The 21704-nt window shown below is 40.8% G+C and overlaps 1 protein-coding gene across 4 annotated transcripts in view; it reads left to right on the top strand.

Annotated features, from left to right (window-relative positions):
* Window positions 1-21704, top strand: part of naaladl2 (N-acetylated alpha-linked acidic dipeptidase like 2) — a 499162-nt gene that overhangs the window by 336144 nt on the left and 141314 nt on the right. For all 4 annotated transcript variants that reach the window (XM_084067278.1, XM_084067279.1, XM_084067277.1 and 1 more), the window contains 2 exons: window positions 1805-1992; window positions 2991-3119. In XM_084067278.1, coding sequence (XP_083923404.1) covers window positions 1805-1992; window positions 2991-3119 — 317 coding nt within the window. The remainder of the gene's footprint in view (window positions 1-1804; window positions 1993-2990; window positions 3120-21704) is intronic.

The following is a 21704-nucleotide window of genomic DNA, read 5'->3' as shown; positions in this document are numbered from 1 at the left end:
CACACACACACTCTCCCAGGCAGGCACAGTCCTCCTGTGTCACGTCTGGTTGCTTAGAAACGTATTATGTGCCTTTTAATGTTTTAATATCTGCCCAGCTCCTCCCCGCCCTGTACTCTTTTAATCGTCTCTCTCTCTCCCTCTCTCTCTCCCTCCCTCTCTCTCTCTGCAGAGAGGATGTTCCTTTATCTTGTCCTCGATTCCCCTCTCCCTTCCCTCTGTGTCTCTCTCTCTCGTCCTCCTCCTCCTCCTCCCCTCTCCTTTCTCTTGGCCAACATTACTCTGTTGGGGATGCGTGGCTCTACCTGTCCTGTCCAAACGCTGGTGGAAAATTACCATGCTGATTTACAGTGCGATATTAGGCAGCCATAATGGGCCACTAAAGCAGATAATATGAGCTACAAATCTCCTAGGAAGAGCCAGAGCCTTAACCCGTTAAGTCCGGGCACACGCTTCATGTGTCATTTTTAAGATTTATTTGGGCTATTAAAAAATAGCAGATCTACAAGCTCATGGCGCGGCACCGAGTGCCGCGCCAAGAGCTTGTAGATCTGCTATTTTTGAGGAAAAAAATGGTGAAAATGTGTGCTAATCTTTGAATATATGTACATCCTTTTTATCTATTTTTTTGGGGGGGCTTTTATGCCCCTAATGATAGGACAGTAGACCGACAGGAAATGGGGAGTGACACGCAGCAAAGGTCGTCGGGATCGGGACTCGAACCCGCGACGCGCCGCCGGACTGGCATTTGCAACCTAGGGTGCCTGGACCGCCGCCACGCCACGCCGCGGCCCCAGGCCATATATATGTTTTTTTAAAGCGAACATTTGTAAAATGTTTTGTTCCAGGGATCAAAAATAGCAGATCTACAAGCTCATAGTGCGGCACTCGGTGCCGCGCTATGAGCTTGTAGATCTGCAATTTTTTTTAATAGCCAAAGAAGTCTTAAGTGACACAGGATTGAATGGGTTAACTGCTGGTTGGCATTTGATCATATGTCTGCTCCGCTCTCATTCTTCCTCCAGCCCACGCTGTCCGGAATTCAAACACACATTCACGAGGGTTTTATGAAAACGGTGTGGTCAACAGCTGTGGAGTCATGTCATTGCAAAACACATATGGATTTGACTATTATTCAGTATAGATCTAAGTGTGCGGAGATCTCTTTTTATCAATACCTACCTTATATACCTTATCTAATAATAAAACAATGGTTTAACGTGCTGTACAACCAAAGATGTTCAAGACAAGACCAATACTGCTTTAATGCAGTCTTGGGAGGGACCTAGAGATGTGGGTGTTTCGACCAAATCTTGGCACGGCAGACCAAGCTTGTCTGCCTTGCACCTATTTCAGTCCCACCTCTGTGTTTGTGTAAATCAGGGGTCTTCAACAGGGGGTCCGGGACCCCTAGGGGGTCGTCAGAGTTACTACAGGGGGGCTGCCAAATCTTTGTGTGATATGATTTTTATTTTATTTTTTACATTAACCACTTGAGCATCCCTTTTCTGAGGAGAACTTTAGCTCACAACGCCTCGCGCTGCGAGGCGTTGTGAGCTCGTAGATATGCTATTTTTTGGCAAAGAGGTATAGGTGTAGAGGGAAAAAAGAGCAGGCCAAGTAAAAAAAATAACTTTAATCTGAAACACAATTTTATACGATATATAGAGGGACCCCCTATATAGCTTCATCTCTCTTACAGCTAGGGGGTCCTTGGCCTGAACAATCTTGAAGACCCCCTGGTATAAATAGATATAAAGAAACTTGAACCAATAGCCCTCTCTCAAACCTTTCCCTTTTCCAGATCGCTATGTCTTGGTTGGCAGTCGCCATGACAGCGACCAGGGAGGCGCGGCCTCGGCCATCATGACTCAGCTTATCGCCACCATGACGGAGCAGACCAAGCGAGGCTGGGCACCGGATCGTACCACCGTGTTCTGCTCCTGGGGGGGTTCAGCCTTAGGGAACATCGGATCCTATGAATGGGGAGAGGTGAGGCCAAGAACATATTGATAAAAAGAAGCATGGTGAGGCTTTTTGGTTTATTCATGAAGTGGATTTAATGGCAGGGTATACACAACTATCCTTAGACCAATGCTTCCCAACCTTTTATGGATTGTTGCCATAGATAGAAGATGCATACAAAACTAGTTGTAAAGTTAGTAACTTTCTTTCCAACCCTCCACCACAAACTCTAGCGTTTGTCATTATTGGGGAAACCATTATTGGAAAAACAGACCCAAAGCGGCTGTTATTGAGAGCAGCGGTCTGCTAGTGAGAAATAACACACTGCAGAATGCATGTGATTGACAAATAAGAATTGAGTGTTGTTCAACAAAGCCATATAATGATCTGTGACGTGTGTGTGTGTGTGTGTGTGTGTGTGTGTGTGTGTGTGTGTGTGTGTGTGTGTGTGTGTGTGTGTGTGTGTGTGTGTGTGTGTGTGTGTGTGTGTGTGTGTGTGTGTGTGTGTGTGTGTGTGTGTACGTGTGTGTGTGTGTACGTGTGTGTGTGTGTGAGACCATTGAGCGTCCCGAGTAGACCTACAGTACTGCACATATAAACGGAGCTGCTACCTTTAAACACATTTTAAATATGTGTTTTTTTGTAAACTATTTGAAAAGTTTTGAGAAAAAAACGCTGTTTGTCCCAAAGTGACTGCAAAAGATTGCTGCTATTTGCCTCAAAAAGCTTTAAACCCTGTATATATAACATATATCCCGACGCAATGTGACATAGCTCTGTTTAAACAATACTGCACCCCCTGCAACTGTATACTTTCCCCATTTTCAACTGTTTTTATTATTTTGACACTTGCTTTGGCAATATAAACATGTTTTCCCATGCCAATGAAGCTCCTTGAAATGGAAAATTTAAATTGTGTGTGTGTGTGTGTGTGTGTGTGTGTGTGTGTGTGTGTGTGTGTGTGTGTGTGTGTGTGTGTGTGTGTGTGTGTGTGTGTGTGTGTGTGTGTGTGTGTGTTCCCCCAGGATAACAGCGTTGTCCTGCAGAGCAGTGCAGTGGCCTATGTCAGTCTGAATTCTCCTGTCAGAGGGACAGAGACCCTCAGAGCTACAGCGTCCCCTGCTCTCCTGCAACTCACTTCAGATATACAGAAGGTAAATAGTATTACTGCTGCTACTACTACTTGCCCGGTACACCATGACAGGCTTGAGGCTTCGCACGCACGCACGCACGCACGCACACACGCACACACACACACACACACACACACACACACGCTCACACACACACACACACACACACACACACACACACACACACACACACACACACACACACACACACACACACACACACACACACACGGAAGGAAACGGTAAGGGGGGAGAGGGAGAGTGTGAATGGAGAAATACTTTTAAACTTTTGATGAGCTTTAAATGTGTTGCTGTCACAGAAGGACATTCAGTAGCCTAAATAAATCCACTCGCACAGTAAAAATTTACCCAAATGGTACCGTAAATTCCACTGTGTTAATTTAGTGTGATTGCTCACAGACTGGGACTTCTCCTCTTCTTCTTCTTCTTCTTTCACTCTCTTATTATTATTAGTATTATTATTATTTATTTTTTGTCCACCTCTTTTTAGCTGCGACCAAGTAGCTAGTGTCAGTGAGCCATTTTCAAGCTCTGCCATGATCAGTGTTCGGTATCGTTACTTTGGCCATGATACGTGGATATCCCTGCATGTCCTGATTGGAAATGTATAATGTATAGTACCTCCTAACTCACACACGCCACCTCCACTCCCTCAACTAGATGTCATACTTGTTTACACTACTCTGTTGCATAAGGTAAGTCTTTAAGACAACATTCATATAGTTTGCAACATTGCAACACGATGTATTGACTCCAAGAATATCTTCAGGAGCAAAACAAATAACTTAACCAAAAAAACTGAAACGCACCTATGGCTATAATGGCAGCCGTCAGCTTGCCGAAGTAAACAAAACAATAAACAAAACAAGAGTTTTGTTGTGCCAACAAAAATATTTCATTTTTTCATAAAAATGTTATGAATAATATAGATAGCATTTAAAGGTTATATTATACCCTTTAAAAGCTAACATATACCTGTATATTGTCTTTGTCGGGTGGAAACCAACCAATGTCCAATAATGTGTCTTTTCAGGATTCAAACCAAAAAAATAGCTAAAGTATCAGATCAAGCTCAAAACGTGGCGTTAATTTTTGAAAAAACACAAAACGTTAGAATATGGAGAAGACCTTGCCCTACAGCAATGATTGATTGATTGAATACTTAATTACCAGTAGGCAAAGACAATCACAGGGAAGTACAGTTCAATACAAGGTCTGTTAACTCATTGAGTGCCACAATCCGTCAAATCCGTCACGTGGCCTGACGCCCAGAGCGCCACAATCCGTCAAATCCGTCATAAAAAAAAAATCAAAATAAAAAAAAAAATCAAAATAAAAGTTTTTTTTTTTTTTTTTTTTTTTTTGGGAAAAACATGTTCAGAACCCAAGATATGATGATTTGAAGATTTGCTGCTCCATCCACTCCTTGTTTAACCTATAACTTAAAAAGGCTGTATCTCGCTTCCTAAGCACTTTTTTTTTACAATGAATTTTGGCTGTGGCACTCAGAACCAAAATTCCATTAACATGAATAAATAAGCTTGGCACTGAATGAGTTAAGAGGATTTTAAACCCAAGAAAGCACTATGGCTTGTTGTTTCCATTGTCCTTTGTACTCAGTTTATCGACATATCATATACTCTACTACAGGGGTCTTCAACAGGGGGTCCGGGGGTCCTCAGAGTTACTACAGGGGGTCCGCCAAATCTTTATGTGATTAGATTTTTTTTTTACCTTAACCACTTAACCCTAGCATCCCTTTTCTGAGGAGGATTTAAGCCAAAAATAGCAGATCTACAAGCTCACAACGCCTCACAGCGCGAGGCGTTGTGAGCTTGTAGATCGGCTATTTTTGGCAGAGAGTAAACAAAAAAAGCCGAATCTGAAACACAATTTCATACAATATAGAGGGGGTCCCTGCCTCATCTCTCTCTCAGCTAGGGGGTCCTTGGGCTGAAAACGTTGAAGAACCCTGCTCTACTATTGGGTTTCAGGATGATGCATTTTCATGCTCCACTCCCAGACAGGTAGCGGAGGTCAGGTAGCACAGTGGAATGACACTTTATTCACTAGCACCCCAATAAACTAATTAATTAGCTGCAATGGCCCCGGTTCACCTGTGACATTCAGCAGTAATAAACCCACAGACAGCCTTTGATACGCTTGGGTAACCCTCAAGCCTAATTTGTACTCTGTTGTGTGTGCCAATGTCGCGTGCTGAAAAACTGCCGTTCTGCTAGCTCCCAACGTGCTTCTAATATAAATGAATTACTATTACTAACAAGGAAGACAGGGTGAGAGGAAAACTTTAACAATTTGATGTCCATTAATGAAAACTGTCATTTATCGCTGAGGGTAAAGAATATTAACACAAATTAAACACAAATATAGCATAACCACATGATTATGCCAAGGTTATTATATTTAACTGAAACTAATGAAATAATAAAAGCTATATGTGAAGATAAAAATAACATTTTAGGTATTTTAGTTATAAAAACAGGGTGAAACACAAGTGAAACTGTGTTGTGTTAAAAAAAAAACATACAAAAACGAATAAAAACTAAACTAAAACACAACCTTAAAGAACAACTTGCAAATTCACTTAAAAAAAACGAATTAAAACTAAACTGAATTTGAAAACAAAAATAAATAAAATAAATACTAATTAATGGAAAAATATATATATATATAATAACCTTGGCTCATGCACACACTCGTGCTCATACATAAAATATGCACACAACCACATCTCACAGTTCAAACCTAATACATGTCAGCACTGTGTCTGCCACAAAGCCAGAGCAAAAACTATAACAATAGTGGGGATAGAAAGAAATTCCAGAGAGAGAGAGAGAGAGAGAGAGAGAGAGAGAGAGAGAGAGAGAGAGAGGAAGAGAATGAAGTAAGAGGAGAACGACCAAAGATTATTCTGATCAAAGTATGGAGCTGAATGGTACCAGAATGCACAGTAAAGTACTCTGTTTTAATTTAGCCCTGAGAGTGTACACTCTCTGAGTTCAATGTCCAAACTTCAGCATCACTGTATTTATTATAAAGCACAAGTGCATCGCTCCGCAAGTGCGCTCTTATGTCTCTGTATCTCCGTCAGTTAATGCCGAGACGGTTTGTTGTTATCTCATTATTGTGGTCAATCGCAGCCATTTTTCCTCCTATCCTTTCCACTGTCTTTTTGTTCAGTGGTGTAAAGTGACAATTTTGAGGTATTTTTTACTTTATTTTTGTTTTACTTTACTGTATTTCAAATTTTCAGTACTTTTACTTATACTCCACTATATCTCGAATCCAAATATTATACTTTACTCCACTACAATTATTTGAAAACTTTAGTTACTAGTTACTTTGTAGATCTTGATTATTACAAAACACACTAACCATGTCAGCCCCATACACATTTCGGCCTTTTGCAAATAGCAGATCTACAAGCTCACAATGCGTCGCATCGCGACGCATTGTGAGCTTGTAGATCTGCTATTTACAAAATATTTTTATACATTTGAAAATTTGAATTCGGACATTCTGCATAATGAGTACTTTAAGTTTTTGTCCTTGAAGTACATTTTGTTGCCAATGCTTTTGTACTTTTACTCAAGTTCATTTTGAATTCCGGACTTTTACTTGTAACAGAGTATTTCTATATCGCGGCATTGATACTTTTACTTAAGTAAAACATGTGAGTACTTTTTTTTCCACCACTGCTTTTGTTGTACCTGTCTCTCCCTATGGTTTTCTCTCAGGTTATATCACCCGCGCTCCCACCCCACACACACACACACACACACACACACACACACACACACACACACACACACACACACACACACACACACACACACACACACACACACACACACACACACACACACACACACACACACACACGCGCACCGTTCCCTGTCTATATACTGCAATCGTCCCTTCTGCTTCTCTCTCTATATACGCCCCGTCTGTGTCCAGAGCTACAGTAATCGCAATTTACTCATCCTCTCCTCCCCTGTCCTATTTTGTCTCGTCTCTCCTCCTCGCACCTAATTGTCCATTCGGTGGCATGCACACCCGCGTCTCCTGTGCTCTCTCTCTCCTATCGCTCTATTCATCATCTCAAACAGCGCTCTGAGCAGCCCTATAGGTGCGTTCCCCCACCTCCCCAATATTTAGAAACAGGTCTAAGCGCGTCATTAACCCACTAACACCTGTGTGTAACCACTTTACGCATATTTTATACTTTGGCTATTCAAAAATAGCAGATCTACAAGCTCATAGCGCGGCACCGAGTGCCGTGCTATGAGCTTGTATATCTGCTATTTATTTATTTTATCGTGAAAATGTGTGTGAATCTTTGAATATATATATTTTTTAAAGCGAACGTTTTTAACTCAAATCTTTGCTTCCGGGGGGTCCCTGGAACTAAAATAGATGGGGGTCCGTGGCGAAATACATATCATTTTGGGGTGTCCTTGACATGAAAAGGTTTGGCAACCACTGATATAGCGACATATATATATATATTAGGATTTGTAAAGTATATTTTCATAGATTTGCACACATTTTCACGATTTTTCAACAAAATAAATAGCAGATGTACAAGCTCATAGCAAGCTTGTATATCTGCTATTTTTTTTATATCTTAAAAATGACACAGATGCGTTCCCGGCCTTAAAGGGTTAATCATGTTTGCACAACAGCGGTAATGCTTCCTACTTATCTTACTTCGCAGAGGCCTGTCTTCAAAGCCGAGATGCCGCCTCGCTGATGGTTTTGGAATGGGTGCTTGGGAACCAATTATAATACAAACAGATACCTCTTTGGGGGATTTGCAGAGGGAGGGCACGAGGGAGGAAGGAGAGGAAATGGCAGTGGGGAGGCTGGGATGGAGAGAGAGAGAGAGAGTGGGACAGTGGGAGAAGAAGGGAAACGGGGGACAAGAAAAAGTGGAGGGGGAAAGGAGAGTTGAAGAGAGGGGTAGCTGGGAAAAAATGAGAAATAGTGTGTGGGTGGGTGGGTGGGTGGAGTATAGCTCTGGTCAATAGCGTTAGAAGGAGTTCTCCTTAATGCTATGGTACTTTCGATTCTTTCCCCTCGCACCGCGGTAGCGTCTTTAGTAAAAATTAAAAATACTCACCAAAACAAAGACGGTTTTATGGAGTTGAAAAAGAAAATATTTCACCGGAAGGAAAAAACGTTTTTGGTTACTCCTCAGCGCCCTCTACAGATCTGGTCAATGGAATTTTCCTATTGACCAGATTCTTCCTTCCAGTAAAGTATTTTCTTTTATGGCCAATAAGTGTATTTTAGACGTGAGTTGGGGGGCTCAGCGTGTTCCCACGCTCCATAAAACCGTCTTCGTTTTGGTGAGTAGCAAAAGTGTACTTTTTTTTTTACTACAGACGAGAAGCTGTCAGTGCGAGGGGAAAGAATGGAAAGTACCATATAGCGTTAAGGAGAACTCCTTCTAACGCTATATGGACCAGAGCTAGGTGGGGTAGAGAAAGAAACAACCGGAACTACTTAAGACACAACATTTTCAGGGGCACGCATTGGACTTTTTTTTCCCACAGATGGGTGTGTATGTAGGGGTGGATGCTTCTGTCTAGAAACAAGTGTTTGGCAGTGGACAGCTCATTGTTGGTCTGAAAAAAGGACCATGGTTGCCTCATCCCTCATCTGTACTTTCTCTCTGAAATAGCCATTGACTGACTGACTGTGTGTGTGTGTGTGTGTGTGTGTGTGTGTGTGTGTGTGTGTGTGTGTGTGTGTGTGTGTGTGTGTGTGTGTGTGTGTGTGTGTGTGTGTGTGTGTGTGTGTGTGTGTGTGTGTGTGTGTGTGAGCGAGAGAGAGAGAATGTGTGAGAGAGAATGCATGCATACTCTATGTGTTTGTGTGTGCTTTGTGAGGTTCATCAACTACTGTGGTGTTTTAAAGCCCTTGAGTGCTGCGTTGTGGGCCCAGTTGTTTGTAATGCACTCAACGGCTTGAGTCCCTTATGCTATAGGCTCTTAGTCATTGTGACATGATCCATTACTACCTATGGTGTTCTCATAGACACTTTGAGCCCAGGAGAGATCCTGGCATGTGTGTTCCATTGAAACCCTGTTTATCGTCGTGGCAATTTAATAAGTTAGTGTAGTCGTGCATCCTCATCTGTCTGGAGGATGTGGAAGTTATTGTTATGGTGGTGGGGCTTTACTTTTTGGGTCATGGTAATCATTTCTTGTTCTTTGAGTCTTGTGTGTTATTGTTGCTTGCGTCGTAACTGTTAAAGATGCTACACACACATATAGTGTTGTCTTGTAATTAGAGCCAGAACGATTTATTGGTCTGGGTCACTTTTTTGAAAGTATTGGCAATTATATACAACCCGACGTGTCCCAATTTCTCAACCTGGCGTCCCTATTTTGGGGATGTCATTATTATACAGTAGGTGAACATTTTCAAAAGTTGTTGAAAAAAATAATTAAACTTAAAAAGTTTTTATATATATATATATTTTTTTTTTTTTAACTGAATTTTTATACCACAATTTTGTAACCCATTTGTAACCCATTTCTCACCCACTGTCAATGCCTAAGCTTGTAATCCTGGGCGCTGCTCTCCCTCTGCCAGCCTGGGGAGAGCCCCGAGCTGAGCTCATGCTCCCTTCAATGCATGAGGAGTGAGCAGTCCGCTTCTTATCACCTGACAGGGGGGAGTTTCCCCGGTAGGACGTAGCGCGCGAAAGGATCTACAAGCTTGTAGCGCGGCACCGAGTGCTGCGCTACAAGCTTGTAGATCTGCTATTTTTAGAAAAATCTTGGAACATTTGTGCCAATCTTTGAATATATATATTTTTTTATTATTATTATATATATATATATATATATATATATATATATATATATATATATATATATATATATATATATATATATATATATATATATATATATATATATATATATATATATTATTCAAAATGTTTTACTCAAATCTTTGCTGCTAGAGAACAAAATATTTTACAAATGTTCGCTTTAAAAAAATGATATTCACGATTCACGATTTTCCTAAAATAGCAGATCTACAAGCTCATAGCGCGGCACTCGGTGCCGCGCTATGAGCTTGTAGATCTGCTATTTTTGAATAGCCAAATAAATCTAAAAAGGACACAGATACTTTCCCGGTCCAAAATGGGTTAACACCAAATCTGACTCGAGAAGGCTTTAGAAGATTCTACAACGATTATCACTTTGGAAGCTAGACAACGATTTTGAGGCATCTGCAACTCTGCTCTAACATATTTGTTAGCTCCCAGAATAGTGACTGTGCTGGCTGAATATTGATTTGTCACCTCTGCTGTGAAACAGCTGGACAGCAGATGTTTTTCTCATAATAGTCTGCATACAGTGTAGTGCGTCACATAGCAAGAGCTCCAGTGAAACAGAAACGCAGTTTACTTTTAAATGACAACATCCATTCAATATTAGCGGGCTGAAGAATGTTATTGTAAATGTATTTTCTAGATCTTTGAATAGATTGTTATTGCAATGAAATTGCCTGCCGTCATTAGTTAATTTGCCTGTATCTTATTATCCATTTTAAGTGTCTATTTTGAAATGTAAAAACTTCTGCACTGTGCTTCACACAGACGTATAAGAGTTGATAATATCAATATAGTTCTATTTCTTCACAATTGACATTGAGATGAAATATTCACATCAATCTACACTTAAAATTTAGCACTGAATTTACAAATGTTTTCACTGACTGATTGAGATATTTTTGCCCTTTGGAGTAATTGGCTTTAATTCTATGTGAAATGATTGTTTGATTGCATTTAGACAAAAGCCCTTAATTGAGTAAAGTAAATACTCACTATTGATGCTTTCCAGTATGTGAACGCATTATAAACACGTCCTAGAAGCTCGACCGTGTATAAAACGTTGGAGGATGTTTAATTTATTACAGTGGATTCATCTAAACATATAAAAATAACTGATGTGTTATGTGCATCTCTCCTCCATTCCATTCAGTACCAGGGACAGCGCAGCTCTATGCAAATAGCCTTAAAGTATCTGTCCATGGTCCTGATCCATTCAGTACCAAGGCCAGCGCTGCACGGGCCTATTCAAATAGCTTCACCCTGCCCACCACCGCAGAGGTTACGATGCGATGAGTTGTGAGCTTGTAGATCTGCTATTTTCAAAGCAGTTGTATACATTTTAGACATACACAATGATAACTCAAGTCAATTTTGATTACCAGATTTTTACTTGTAACAGAGTATTTCTGCAATGCAGTATAGATACTTTTACTTGAGTAAAACATTTGAGTACTTTTTCCACCACTGCATCTCTGTGATACTTCTATCTTGGAGTCATATCTTTGTGTTTTTGTTAATTTTCTATAGGGTAAATACAACTTAAACTGGGGGACAGACATTAAAACTGTCTGGGTAAAGCCCCCTCTTGCCTCCTTGTGATGCCAGGTGTGCATCGTGAGTAGCGTTAAAGCGATCCAACTTTCAAACACAGGGAAGATCACACAGCAGGAAACATTCATCACACAGTCAGGCATCTAGGTGACTCACACATAAGACGTGACAACACATCACAACAAACACTTAACATCATAATAACATTGACATTACAATATTATACATCAGTGTTGAAGATAAACGCCCCTCATGTTTGAGAGCATTACTCACACACACACACGCGCGCGCGCACACACACACACACACACACACACACACACACACACACACACACACACACACACACACACACACACACACACACACACACACACACACATACACAGACCTTTTCCGCTGCTGTTTTAGGAGGCCTCTGATGAGGAAAATTAAGTGTTCTACGAATGTTAACTTTTTTGTACATGTTCCTTTTCTAGGTTGGTTAATGCAGTGGTTTTCAACCTTTTTCATATCAAGGTCCATTATTTATTCAGCATTTGAGCCACGGAAACTCTCAGACCCAAGACTTAGAATATTTTCTTATTGTTTTATAAGATTTTGCCTGAGCCTGAGTAAATACATCTCCTTTTAGTGAGCTTTTGCTCAATAAGAGGGACGATTGCTCTGCGATTGGCTAGTTTGTTGTTTCTTGAATGAGCATCCCTCCAGTCACCCTGGAGGGATGAATGCCCTGTGATTGGCTAGTCCGTTTTTTTTAGGCCTACCGGCTGGCCAATGATACTCTGCATCCCATAGCCTGGAGGGACCTTTGCACTGTGATGGACTTGTTTGTTTGCCAACGCTGTAACTTGTTATGATTCTTTAACTCAGCGACAGCTATCCAAATATCTTTATGAACAACTATGTGTTAAATAATATATTTTTGTTGTCAAATTAACTTTTGTATAATGTGATGCCGCTCAAACAATGAGGAAATGTACATCGCTTCAAATGTATTGCTATAGTGCCCCCCCCCAAGGCCAATCAGTGTGATTTTAAGATATAAAACTCCAATGGCTTGATCTGGGTTCCAGTGGATTGTGTGCAGTATGCTGTACAGAGGCAAGAGCCGTACTCACCCCTTCCCAATGGACAGTTATGTGTCCTGGATATATTGTGTATCCATATGGTTGCAGGTTACTAAACCAGGGGTCTTCAACAGGGGGTCCGGGATCCGTAGGGGGACCTCAGGGATACTACAGGGGGGGCCGCCAAATCTTTGTGTGATTGGATATTTTTTTACATTAACCACTTGAACCCTATTATCCTTATTCTGAAGAGAACTTAAGGCAAAATAATAGCAGATCTACAAGCTCACAACGCCTCACGCTGTGAGGCGTTGTGAGCTTGTAGATCGGCTATTTTCGGCAAAGCGGTTTGGTGTTGGTCTATGAAATGTATGAAAATACAATTTAGTCTGAATTGCGCTTTCTGTCTGTGTGTGTGTGTGTGTGTGTGTGTGTGTGTGTGTGTGTGTGTGTGTGTGTGTGTGTGTGTGTGTGTGTGTGTGTGTGTGTGTGTGTGTGTGTGTGTGTGTGTGTGTGTGTGTGTGTGTGTGTGTGTGTGTGTGTGTGCGCGCGCGTGCGAAAGAGAGGTACTGTATATGAGAGATATCCAGATAGAGAGAACAAACAGGGCAGAAAAACATAAATAAGAACGCTTGGTACATGTGTGTGACTGTGTGTGGATAAGTGTATTCATACTGTATTCCCCTGTTCAGAGCCGGACTTCTCCACAGGCAAACTGCAATTTGATGGATGAAATGTGAGAAATGTTCTCGCCATGCTGCAAATTATGTCACCCAAGATAGAGGGGATATTGCCTATGAAAGAGATATCGATGTACTATAGAAACCTATTCCTGCTGGAAGCATGACATTGACCGCATTGGCTCTGTTAATTATTTCAGTAAAGAATGGAACACTGCATTCGCCCATCTATCATTTATAAATGTCTCCGGCAGATACCCGGGATATGTTCCCATACTGGGCGCAATGAAATTTTAATCTGCGCCGTGTACTAGGGACCACCCAGGACCACACGTCTCACCGCCGGGCAAGAAATGTGGTTCAGAGAGAAAGAAGCAGACGAGAAAATCAATTATTGTAGCAATGTTCCAAAACGCATTGAAAGAGACACAGGGATATCACCTTGTTTACTTCACCTTGTTTACTTCAATTCATCGGCAACTATCGTATATGTTCATAATAATAGTAATAATAATAATGTTGTTATAATTATTATAATTATAATCATTTTATTTGACTATTTTCTGCTGTTCGGCATTTATGACTCAACTTCTTTGTGTTACTTTCTTCCTCTGTCTGTCTGTCTGTCTGCCTGCCTGCCTGCCTGCCTGCCTGTCTGTCTGTGGTTTCTTCCTCTCTGTCTGTCTCTTTGTCTGTCTGTCTGTCTGTCTGTCTGTCTGTCTGTCTGTCTGTCTGTCTGTCTGTCTGTCTGTCTGTCTGTCTGTCTGTCTGTCTGTCTCTCTCTCTCTGTCTGTGGTTTCTTCCTCTCTCCCTTCCTCTTGTCTCTATCAGTGAGTGACCTATATAAAGTGTGGCAGGCTGATATTGTTTTGATTCAGAATCCATTTAGGAATAAACAGCCATGGTTTCTAATCCTCTCAGGGTAGTCAAAGCTGATTAAGAAGAGAGTTATGGAGCCATCAACTCACACAAGAACATAATAACCCTTAAACCACAAAACCAAATGCATATTGTGTCTTCCAGAATATGACTCTTTGTGTCACTTCATTGCCAGTTAGTTAGTGTTGGTTTGGTCCATGGTTGCATGTAAGGACCAGCACAGCCTCTAGGGCCCCCCTCCCCCATTCCACCTTTTGTTCTTTTGTAACAAAAGAGATTCAAAACAACAGTGTTGACTTTTCCATTTCCAATCCATATTGAAGAGTTTTTTTCTGGGCAGGGCTAAACACCTCACCTGATGTCACACTCAGGTGAGTTTCAGTGATGTCATCAGTGTCACTGATGACATCATTCCTAACTACACCAGTCTTCTGCCAAGGTGTCTATGCTATACCTAGAGTGCATCATCATCTTTTGGCTATTTTTTTCACTGCCTTCAGTGGACACCCCCCCTACAATCCTTATCAGAAAAACTACACCTTATCTTTCATGACTTTGAAACCACATTTGATATACTTAACGCTTTTTTGTTTAAATCATTCTAATTTTGGGTGGACTAGGTGGCTTAGGGTATTTCCTGTTTACGGGGTTTTTAACTATGTCTGAGAATCCACATAATCAACACACAGTGTGAGCCATTTCCATTTCCACTATAACCGAGAGGCCCCCATTTCCTCACCAGTTTGGAAAAAAAATGGACACCTCACTCAAAAGCTATGCCCATGAAAACAACTGCTCTGTCCAATGTTACGTGCTTCAGATAAAGGTGCTTCTGACATGGATGCTACCTGGGTTGTTTTTGCAACACATGTAAGTTATGGGTATAATTTCCTTCCATTGTGACAATATATCTTACCTACAGTATGTAGGAAATTAAGCCTGAGAATCCTCTTCTGTCAGAGTTACGGGATGACACCATGAAAAATCTGAGGTAGACTTTCAAACACAAACGATAACAGAACGTCACCCCGGTCTCTTGTAGCAATTGCCACTTGTGAAAACCCACAATATTACGCTGGGAGTGGTATAAATATCCACACATACGCCATCCACATTAAGGAATCAGCGAGGAAACGTTATTTATGTGTGTTTTCCACATAAAAACCTGTAGGGAAATGCCTCACACAGCAAATCACCCACAGATGAGCCGCTCTCTCTGTGTGAGTTCATAGCCATGCAGCGATCCAAGGTAGTTTTGGCTTACACGCGTGGCATGTTTGAAATAGTGTGCCGACGGCAATATGTTTGAATTACCACAGTCCTTGTATTGTTAGGGAAAGGCATTGTGTGTTTGGCAGCGGGCTCCATGAATCTGCATAATCACAAGGAGAAGCTGTTGAGCATCAGATTGTGTTTATGTGGCTGTCAGTGTGCGTTTTCCATCACTGTTTCATATCGCGCCGACAAAATGTTAGCAAGGGGGGAAAGCACACGGAAAATGTTTTGGGGTGAAGAATGAGTATTGTCATTGCCGCCGCCGGTGACATTTGTCAAGCAGCGGCGGTGTTGATGTATGCATACATCAAGTGATATGCGGCTTAGACATGATCAGAAATCCAAGTAGGGACAAACAAAGGCCACACAGGTATATTAGACTTAACCCGTTACGACCGGGAACGCATCTGAGTGTCATTTTTTTGTATTTCTTTGGCTATTCAAAAACAGCAGATCTCCAATCTTTGGATATATATATTTTTTAAAGCAAACATTTGTAACTCAAATCGTGTTGCTTCTGGAGATTCTACGAATGTCTTCTAAATTCTCACAGTTTTTTGGGAAAATGTTATATCAGTGGTTCTCAAACCTTTTTGTGTCAAGAACCTTCCAAAATGATGAGTCTGACACCTTCTTCAACACACATTCTTTTGTTCTCATGTATATGGATGTCTGTTGAAGGGAAAAACGGGGGTGTGTAGTGACAACTTCTTTTCAGGGGCAAAACAGTGCATTTTTAAGGGCAGAACAGGGAGGAAAAAAACATTTTCAGGGCACTTTCAGGGAAAGAACAGTAACGTGTGAAGTTTTGAAGTGGCACATCTGTATACAGTCAAAGATTTGCGCACATTTTCACGATTTATTTAAAAAACAATTGCAGATCTACAAGCTCATAGTGCGGCACTCGGTGCCGCACTACGAGCTTGTATATCTGCTATTTTTGAATAGCCCAAAGAAACGTTAAGATGACACAGATGCGTTCCCGGTCTTAATGGGTTAAAGCTTCAGTTTTGCAACTTAACGGTGGCGTTTGTTGAGAAAACGCTCCCAGCTTTTAACCTTTTCTACTGAAGCAAAGCAGATGCAGGCGTATAGTAAGAGCTTTTGGGGGAGATTCATTTCTAGTTAATAGATGGCCCCTAAATGAATTAAAGACAGATTACAGCCTTATTTGTGTATAACCTATAGCCTTGGAATATACATAATTACTATTACCCAGGATTAATCAATGCCCATTCCCTAAGTGCTCCCTCTCTCTTCGGACCATTCTTCTGCAAGGTCGACTTTCATCCCACTCAGCAATAATTTGATCAATTACTTGGAGGAAGAAAAAAAATAATGTGCTTTTTTTGTTAGTTGGAGTTGGAAAAACTACACACTACAACAACACTTTTACACGTTACATTACACACACACACACACACACACACACACACCTTTATTTCTGATAAAAAAATCATGTCAAATGCTTTCAATTCGCATTTTAAAAGGGCGGGACACATTTTTGATGAGCAAATTGCCAATGCTCCTCATCAAGACGCCCATGATGATAACGTTGACTCATCTGTTGTTTCTGTTTCTGTTTTTGACTTTTCTCCCATCCTGGTATCGGATGTTCTACACGCCCTGTCTACCTTAGACCCTAAAAAATCTGCAGGCCCAGACGGCCTTGACCCTTTTTTCCTAAAATTATCATCGGCTATCATTGCTCAACCTGTCACTGATATGTTCAATATCTCCTTAGCCACTCAAAGTCTACCTGAAGAGTGGAAACAAGCAAATGTTTCCCCTCTTCTCAAGGCTGGCGATCCTTGTGATGTAAACAATTACAGGCCCATTTCTAACCTTTCCACCTTGGCAAAGATCTTAGAGGGACAAGTATCAAATCAGGTAAAGGTTTTTCTTGATTCATACTCTATTTTGAACCCCATGCAGTCAGGTTTTAGAGCAAAACATAGTACTGTAACGGCATGCCTTAATGTTATCGACGACATCAGGGCAGCCCTGGGTAAGAAATCTTTTTGTGCGGCCTTATTCATTGATTTGAGTAAGGCCTTCGATACCGTGGATCCTCACGTACTGCTCAAGGTCCTTTCTAAAGCTGGTTTTTGCCAAAATGTGCTTGGTTGGTTCAAAAACTATTTAGTTGGCCGCACACAGTGTGTCAAATTTGGTGATACCATTTCTGATTCCATCACCCTTGAGAAAGGAGTCCCCCAAGGTTCCATTCTTGGTCCATTGCTTTTTCTCTTGTATGTCAATCATATTTGTAGTCAATCTAAGCATTGTAAGTATCATATGTATGCCGATGACACAATTCTGTACTCTTGTGCTCCTTCTTTTGATGTAGCAGTTTCAAACTTGGCCTCAGATTTTGTCTCATTGCAGCATGAATTGGTAAATAGCAAATTGCTATTAAACGGCCAAAAAACCAAGGCCATGCTATTTACTCCAAATAGAGCTGACATTATCCCCCCAAATATCACCACCTTGGAAGGAGTAACCATCGAATGGGTGGTGCTTTACAAATATCTGGGAATTTGGTTGGATAACAAGTTAAACTTCAATCATCACATTGAAGCGTTGATTAAGAAGTTAAAATTCACAGTAAGCTTCTTTTATAGAATGAAGTCCTGTTTTTCTTTTGCTTCAAGGAAAAGGCTGGTCACTGGCCTGTTTATGTCGCAACTCGACTATGGCGACATTGTGTATCGATTCGCCTGTCCCTCAATATTGGGTAGACTTGATCCCCTTTATCATGCTGCGTTGAGGTTCATTACCAGCTCCACCTATAGGACACATCATTGTATTCTGTATTCCCTAGTAGGGTGGTCCTCCTTAGCATCTCGCAGGTTGCTACATTGGTACACTTTTATATATAAAGCCATTCTTGGAAATTCCCCCTCGTACATTTGTTCAAAATTTAATCTTGTCCAAAATTCGCTTAACCTCAGATCGAATGCCTGGATGCGCTATGTCGTACCCACTACTAAATCTGAGGCAGGGAAAAAAAAACTTGCGTTTTTTGGGCCTTGGTCATGGAACGATCTACAGACCAGATTAAAATTGGCTTCATTGATCCCTCTAGTGTCTTTTAAGAGGATTGCCATGGGCACATTCTCCAACCATTGCTCCTGCTTTGACAAGTAGCAATTGCTGTGATCTTAGTCTTATATTAGTGTATTAGTTTTATGATGTATTGTTGTTATTAGTATTTTAAATAGTCTGTATTGGTGCTTTTGGTAGTAGGTCTTTGGTATTACGGATGTCATGTTTGTCTTTGTTTTGTTATGTCCTGTATTGTCGTTACTGGCAGAGCTGTGTAACATTTTATTTGCCTCTTCTCTTGGCCAGGGCACACTTGTAAAAGAGACACTAGTCTCAATGTGATTTCTCTGGTGAAATAAAGGTTAAATAAAAAAAATAAAAATAAAAAAACACACACACACACACACAGCAAGAGCTATGCATTAGTCACTAAGGCCTTTTCTAGCTGTATAATACAAAATAATAATACATTCCCTACTCCTTTGGCGTATTTTTTTGTCACTGTACATTTGCACATAATGGTGAAATAGCCTCTGCATTTACCCATCCTAGCTATTAGGAGCAGTGGGCGCTAGTAATACAGCGCCCGGGGAGCAGTTAAGGGGTTAAGTGTATATTGCTCGACACTTTGACACATAGACTGGGTGAACCTGACAGAGCCAGTGACCTTTTGACACTGCAGCCGCCCTGGTTGTTTGTATAGTATAGTAGTATTAGTGATAGTAGTAAACTTGTGAAAATGAGTTTGTATATCGGCTATTTTCACAATATTTATCTGTTTAAAAAAAAAAATACCACAACTCCTACAATTCCAAGTGCTTGTCAGGCTGGGGGGGTCCCCAGTTCAAATATATATTCTTTGGGGGGTCCCCAGTTCAAAAATGATTATTTTGGAGGGTCCCCAGTTCAAAAATGATTATTTTGGGGGGTTGCGGCCTGAAAAGTTTGAGAACCACTGTTCTAGAAGAACTTCTAGGTAAGATGTCCTTCCCGTGTGGTCGCCTGCCCTAACCATCAATAACGATCTAATGTGGCCGATCTAGTGACGTGAAATCCTCTCTGTTTTTGTTTGTTTGTCTGCTTGTTTTCAAAGACTAGTCCTGTATCTTCAACCACAAAGATGGAAAGTTGTTTTTGTTGTTTTAGTCACATTTCTGGCAGTGTTAGTATTCTGGTTGCAATTGTATTGCAATTATCAGTCATCCTGCACTAATGCTCCAATGGTTTGTGCACATTGATTTTACACAATGTCTAGGCAAAAAGCTTTGATCCCATATCGATTTCTACAGCCACTGAAGTTATAAAGAGGGCGAGATAAATGGAAAGACGTTACATCAAAGCGAGATCATTTTGCTAAGAAAGTCTTCTCTCTTAATCTCTGAGGGCTCTTTACTTCCCACCCATTATTCAAGACTTTTCCACAGTTCTCCTTTACTCAATAGCCTCACAGTCAAATGTAGGTTGACTGTCAACTTACTATCGCTTCCTTCAGAAAGTGAAGTGGATTGAGCCACATACAGTGCACACTGCACACTAAATAATTAGCTGAGCTCTGAGGTTGATTGCAAAACTATTGCAAACAAACAAACTGACAGTATTATCGCTGTCAGTTTGTTTGCCTCTTTGTGTGTCACTCAATACACTGTCTCATGATCAAATTGCGACACAAGGCCATTCAGCTAAATTAATTATATTTGTAACTCAATATCTGTGTAGTGTCAAAGTCCTATACTTCTGGCACTACTGGTTGCCGACGGCCAAGTTCAGACGTGTGCTCAATACAAAATAACTGATATCCATGTGAGTTTATTACAAAATGATTTATTCTCTGTAGTTCTCCGTCACTCACAGCATACAAACACGATGTGAGATAAACAGTTCAATGCACGGAAACAGACCACCAGCCTCACTCATGAAACAAAAAAGATTTGCCTCTGCCACTGGCAACACCTGCGCTTGATTAAGGACCTTGTTAAATGCGCTGGCAACCTTGGCCTTGACCATGCCCTGCAGTGACGTCATCAAATGAGAGCCAACCAAAATGATATGGCTCTTACAATCTAGTTGCAAATTAGTGGTAAAAGGTCACGGTCAAGTGACCTTTTCATTTGTTTCAAATATAAAGTGCATTATAAATAACATTTATTATTATTATTATTTCATTTTTTAATTATTATTATTATTCAGAACTATTTGTAGACGGTAGACTGCTTGCATTTGAAAGCTTGGCTCAAGCCAGGCAATAAGCCTGGCGGTGCAACTATGAGCACCTCTAGGGTGCCTTTTGTTAAAACACAAAATAATGTATTAAAGATGTGGAAAACCTCCCAGCCCTGCTCTCGACCTCCTATCTTGTCTGTGTTCATTTTATTTAGATTTTTCCTTTGTGTTTATTTAAAAAATAAAATGTAGTTATTTAGTTATACAGTGGGGCAAAAAAGTATTTAGTCAGCCACCATTGTGCAAGTTCTCCCACTTAAAAAGATGAGAGAGGCCTGTAATTTTCATCATAGTTATACATCAACTATGAGAGACAAAATTAGGAAAAAAAAAACAAGAAAATCACATTGTCTGATTTTTTAAGAATTTATTTGCAAATTATGAGGAAAATAAGTATTTAGTCAATAACAAAAGTTCATCTCAATACTTTGTTATTTACCCTTTGTTGGCAATGACAGAGGTCAAACGTTTTCTGTAAGTCTTCACAAGGTTACCACGCACTGTTGCTGGTATGTTGGCCCATTCCTCCACGCAAGATCTCACCCCGTAGGATCTTTTTTTTTTTTTTTTTTTTAAGAACGGTGAGCAAAAATCCCAGAACCACACGGGGGGACTTAGTGAATGACCTGCAGAGAGCTGGGACCAAAGTAACAAAGGCTACCATCAGTAACACACTACGCCGCCAGGGACTCAAATCCTGTAGTGCCAGACGTGTCCCCCTGCTTAAGCCAGTAGATGTCCAGGCCCGTCTGAGGTTTGCTAAAGACCATTTGGATGATCCAGAAGAGGATTGGGAGAATGTCATATGGTCAGATGAAACCAAAATAGAACTTTTTGGTAGAAACTCAACTTCTCGTGTTTGGAGGAGAAAGAATGCTGAGTTGCAACCAAAGAACACCATACCTACTGTGAAGCATGGGGGTGGAAACATAATGCTTTGGGGCTGTTTTTCTGCAAAGGGACCAGGACGACTGATCCGTGTAAA

This window comes from Gymnoscopelus microlampas (assembly GCF_963454915.1).
Source record: "Gymnoscopelus microlampas genome assembly, chromosome: 9".
Classification (NCBI taxonomy): Eukaryota; Metazoa; Chordata; class Actinopteri; order Myctophiformes; family Myctophidae; genus Gymnoscopelus; species Gymnoscopelus microlampas.
The sequence above is the reverse complement of the archived record's forward strand: the minus strand, read 5'-3'. Positions and strand labels throughout refer to the sequence as shown.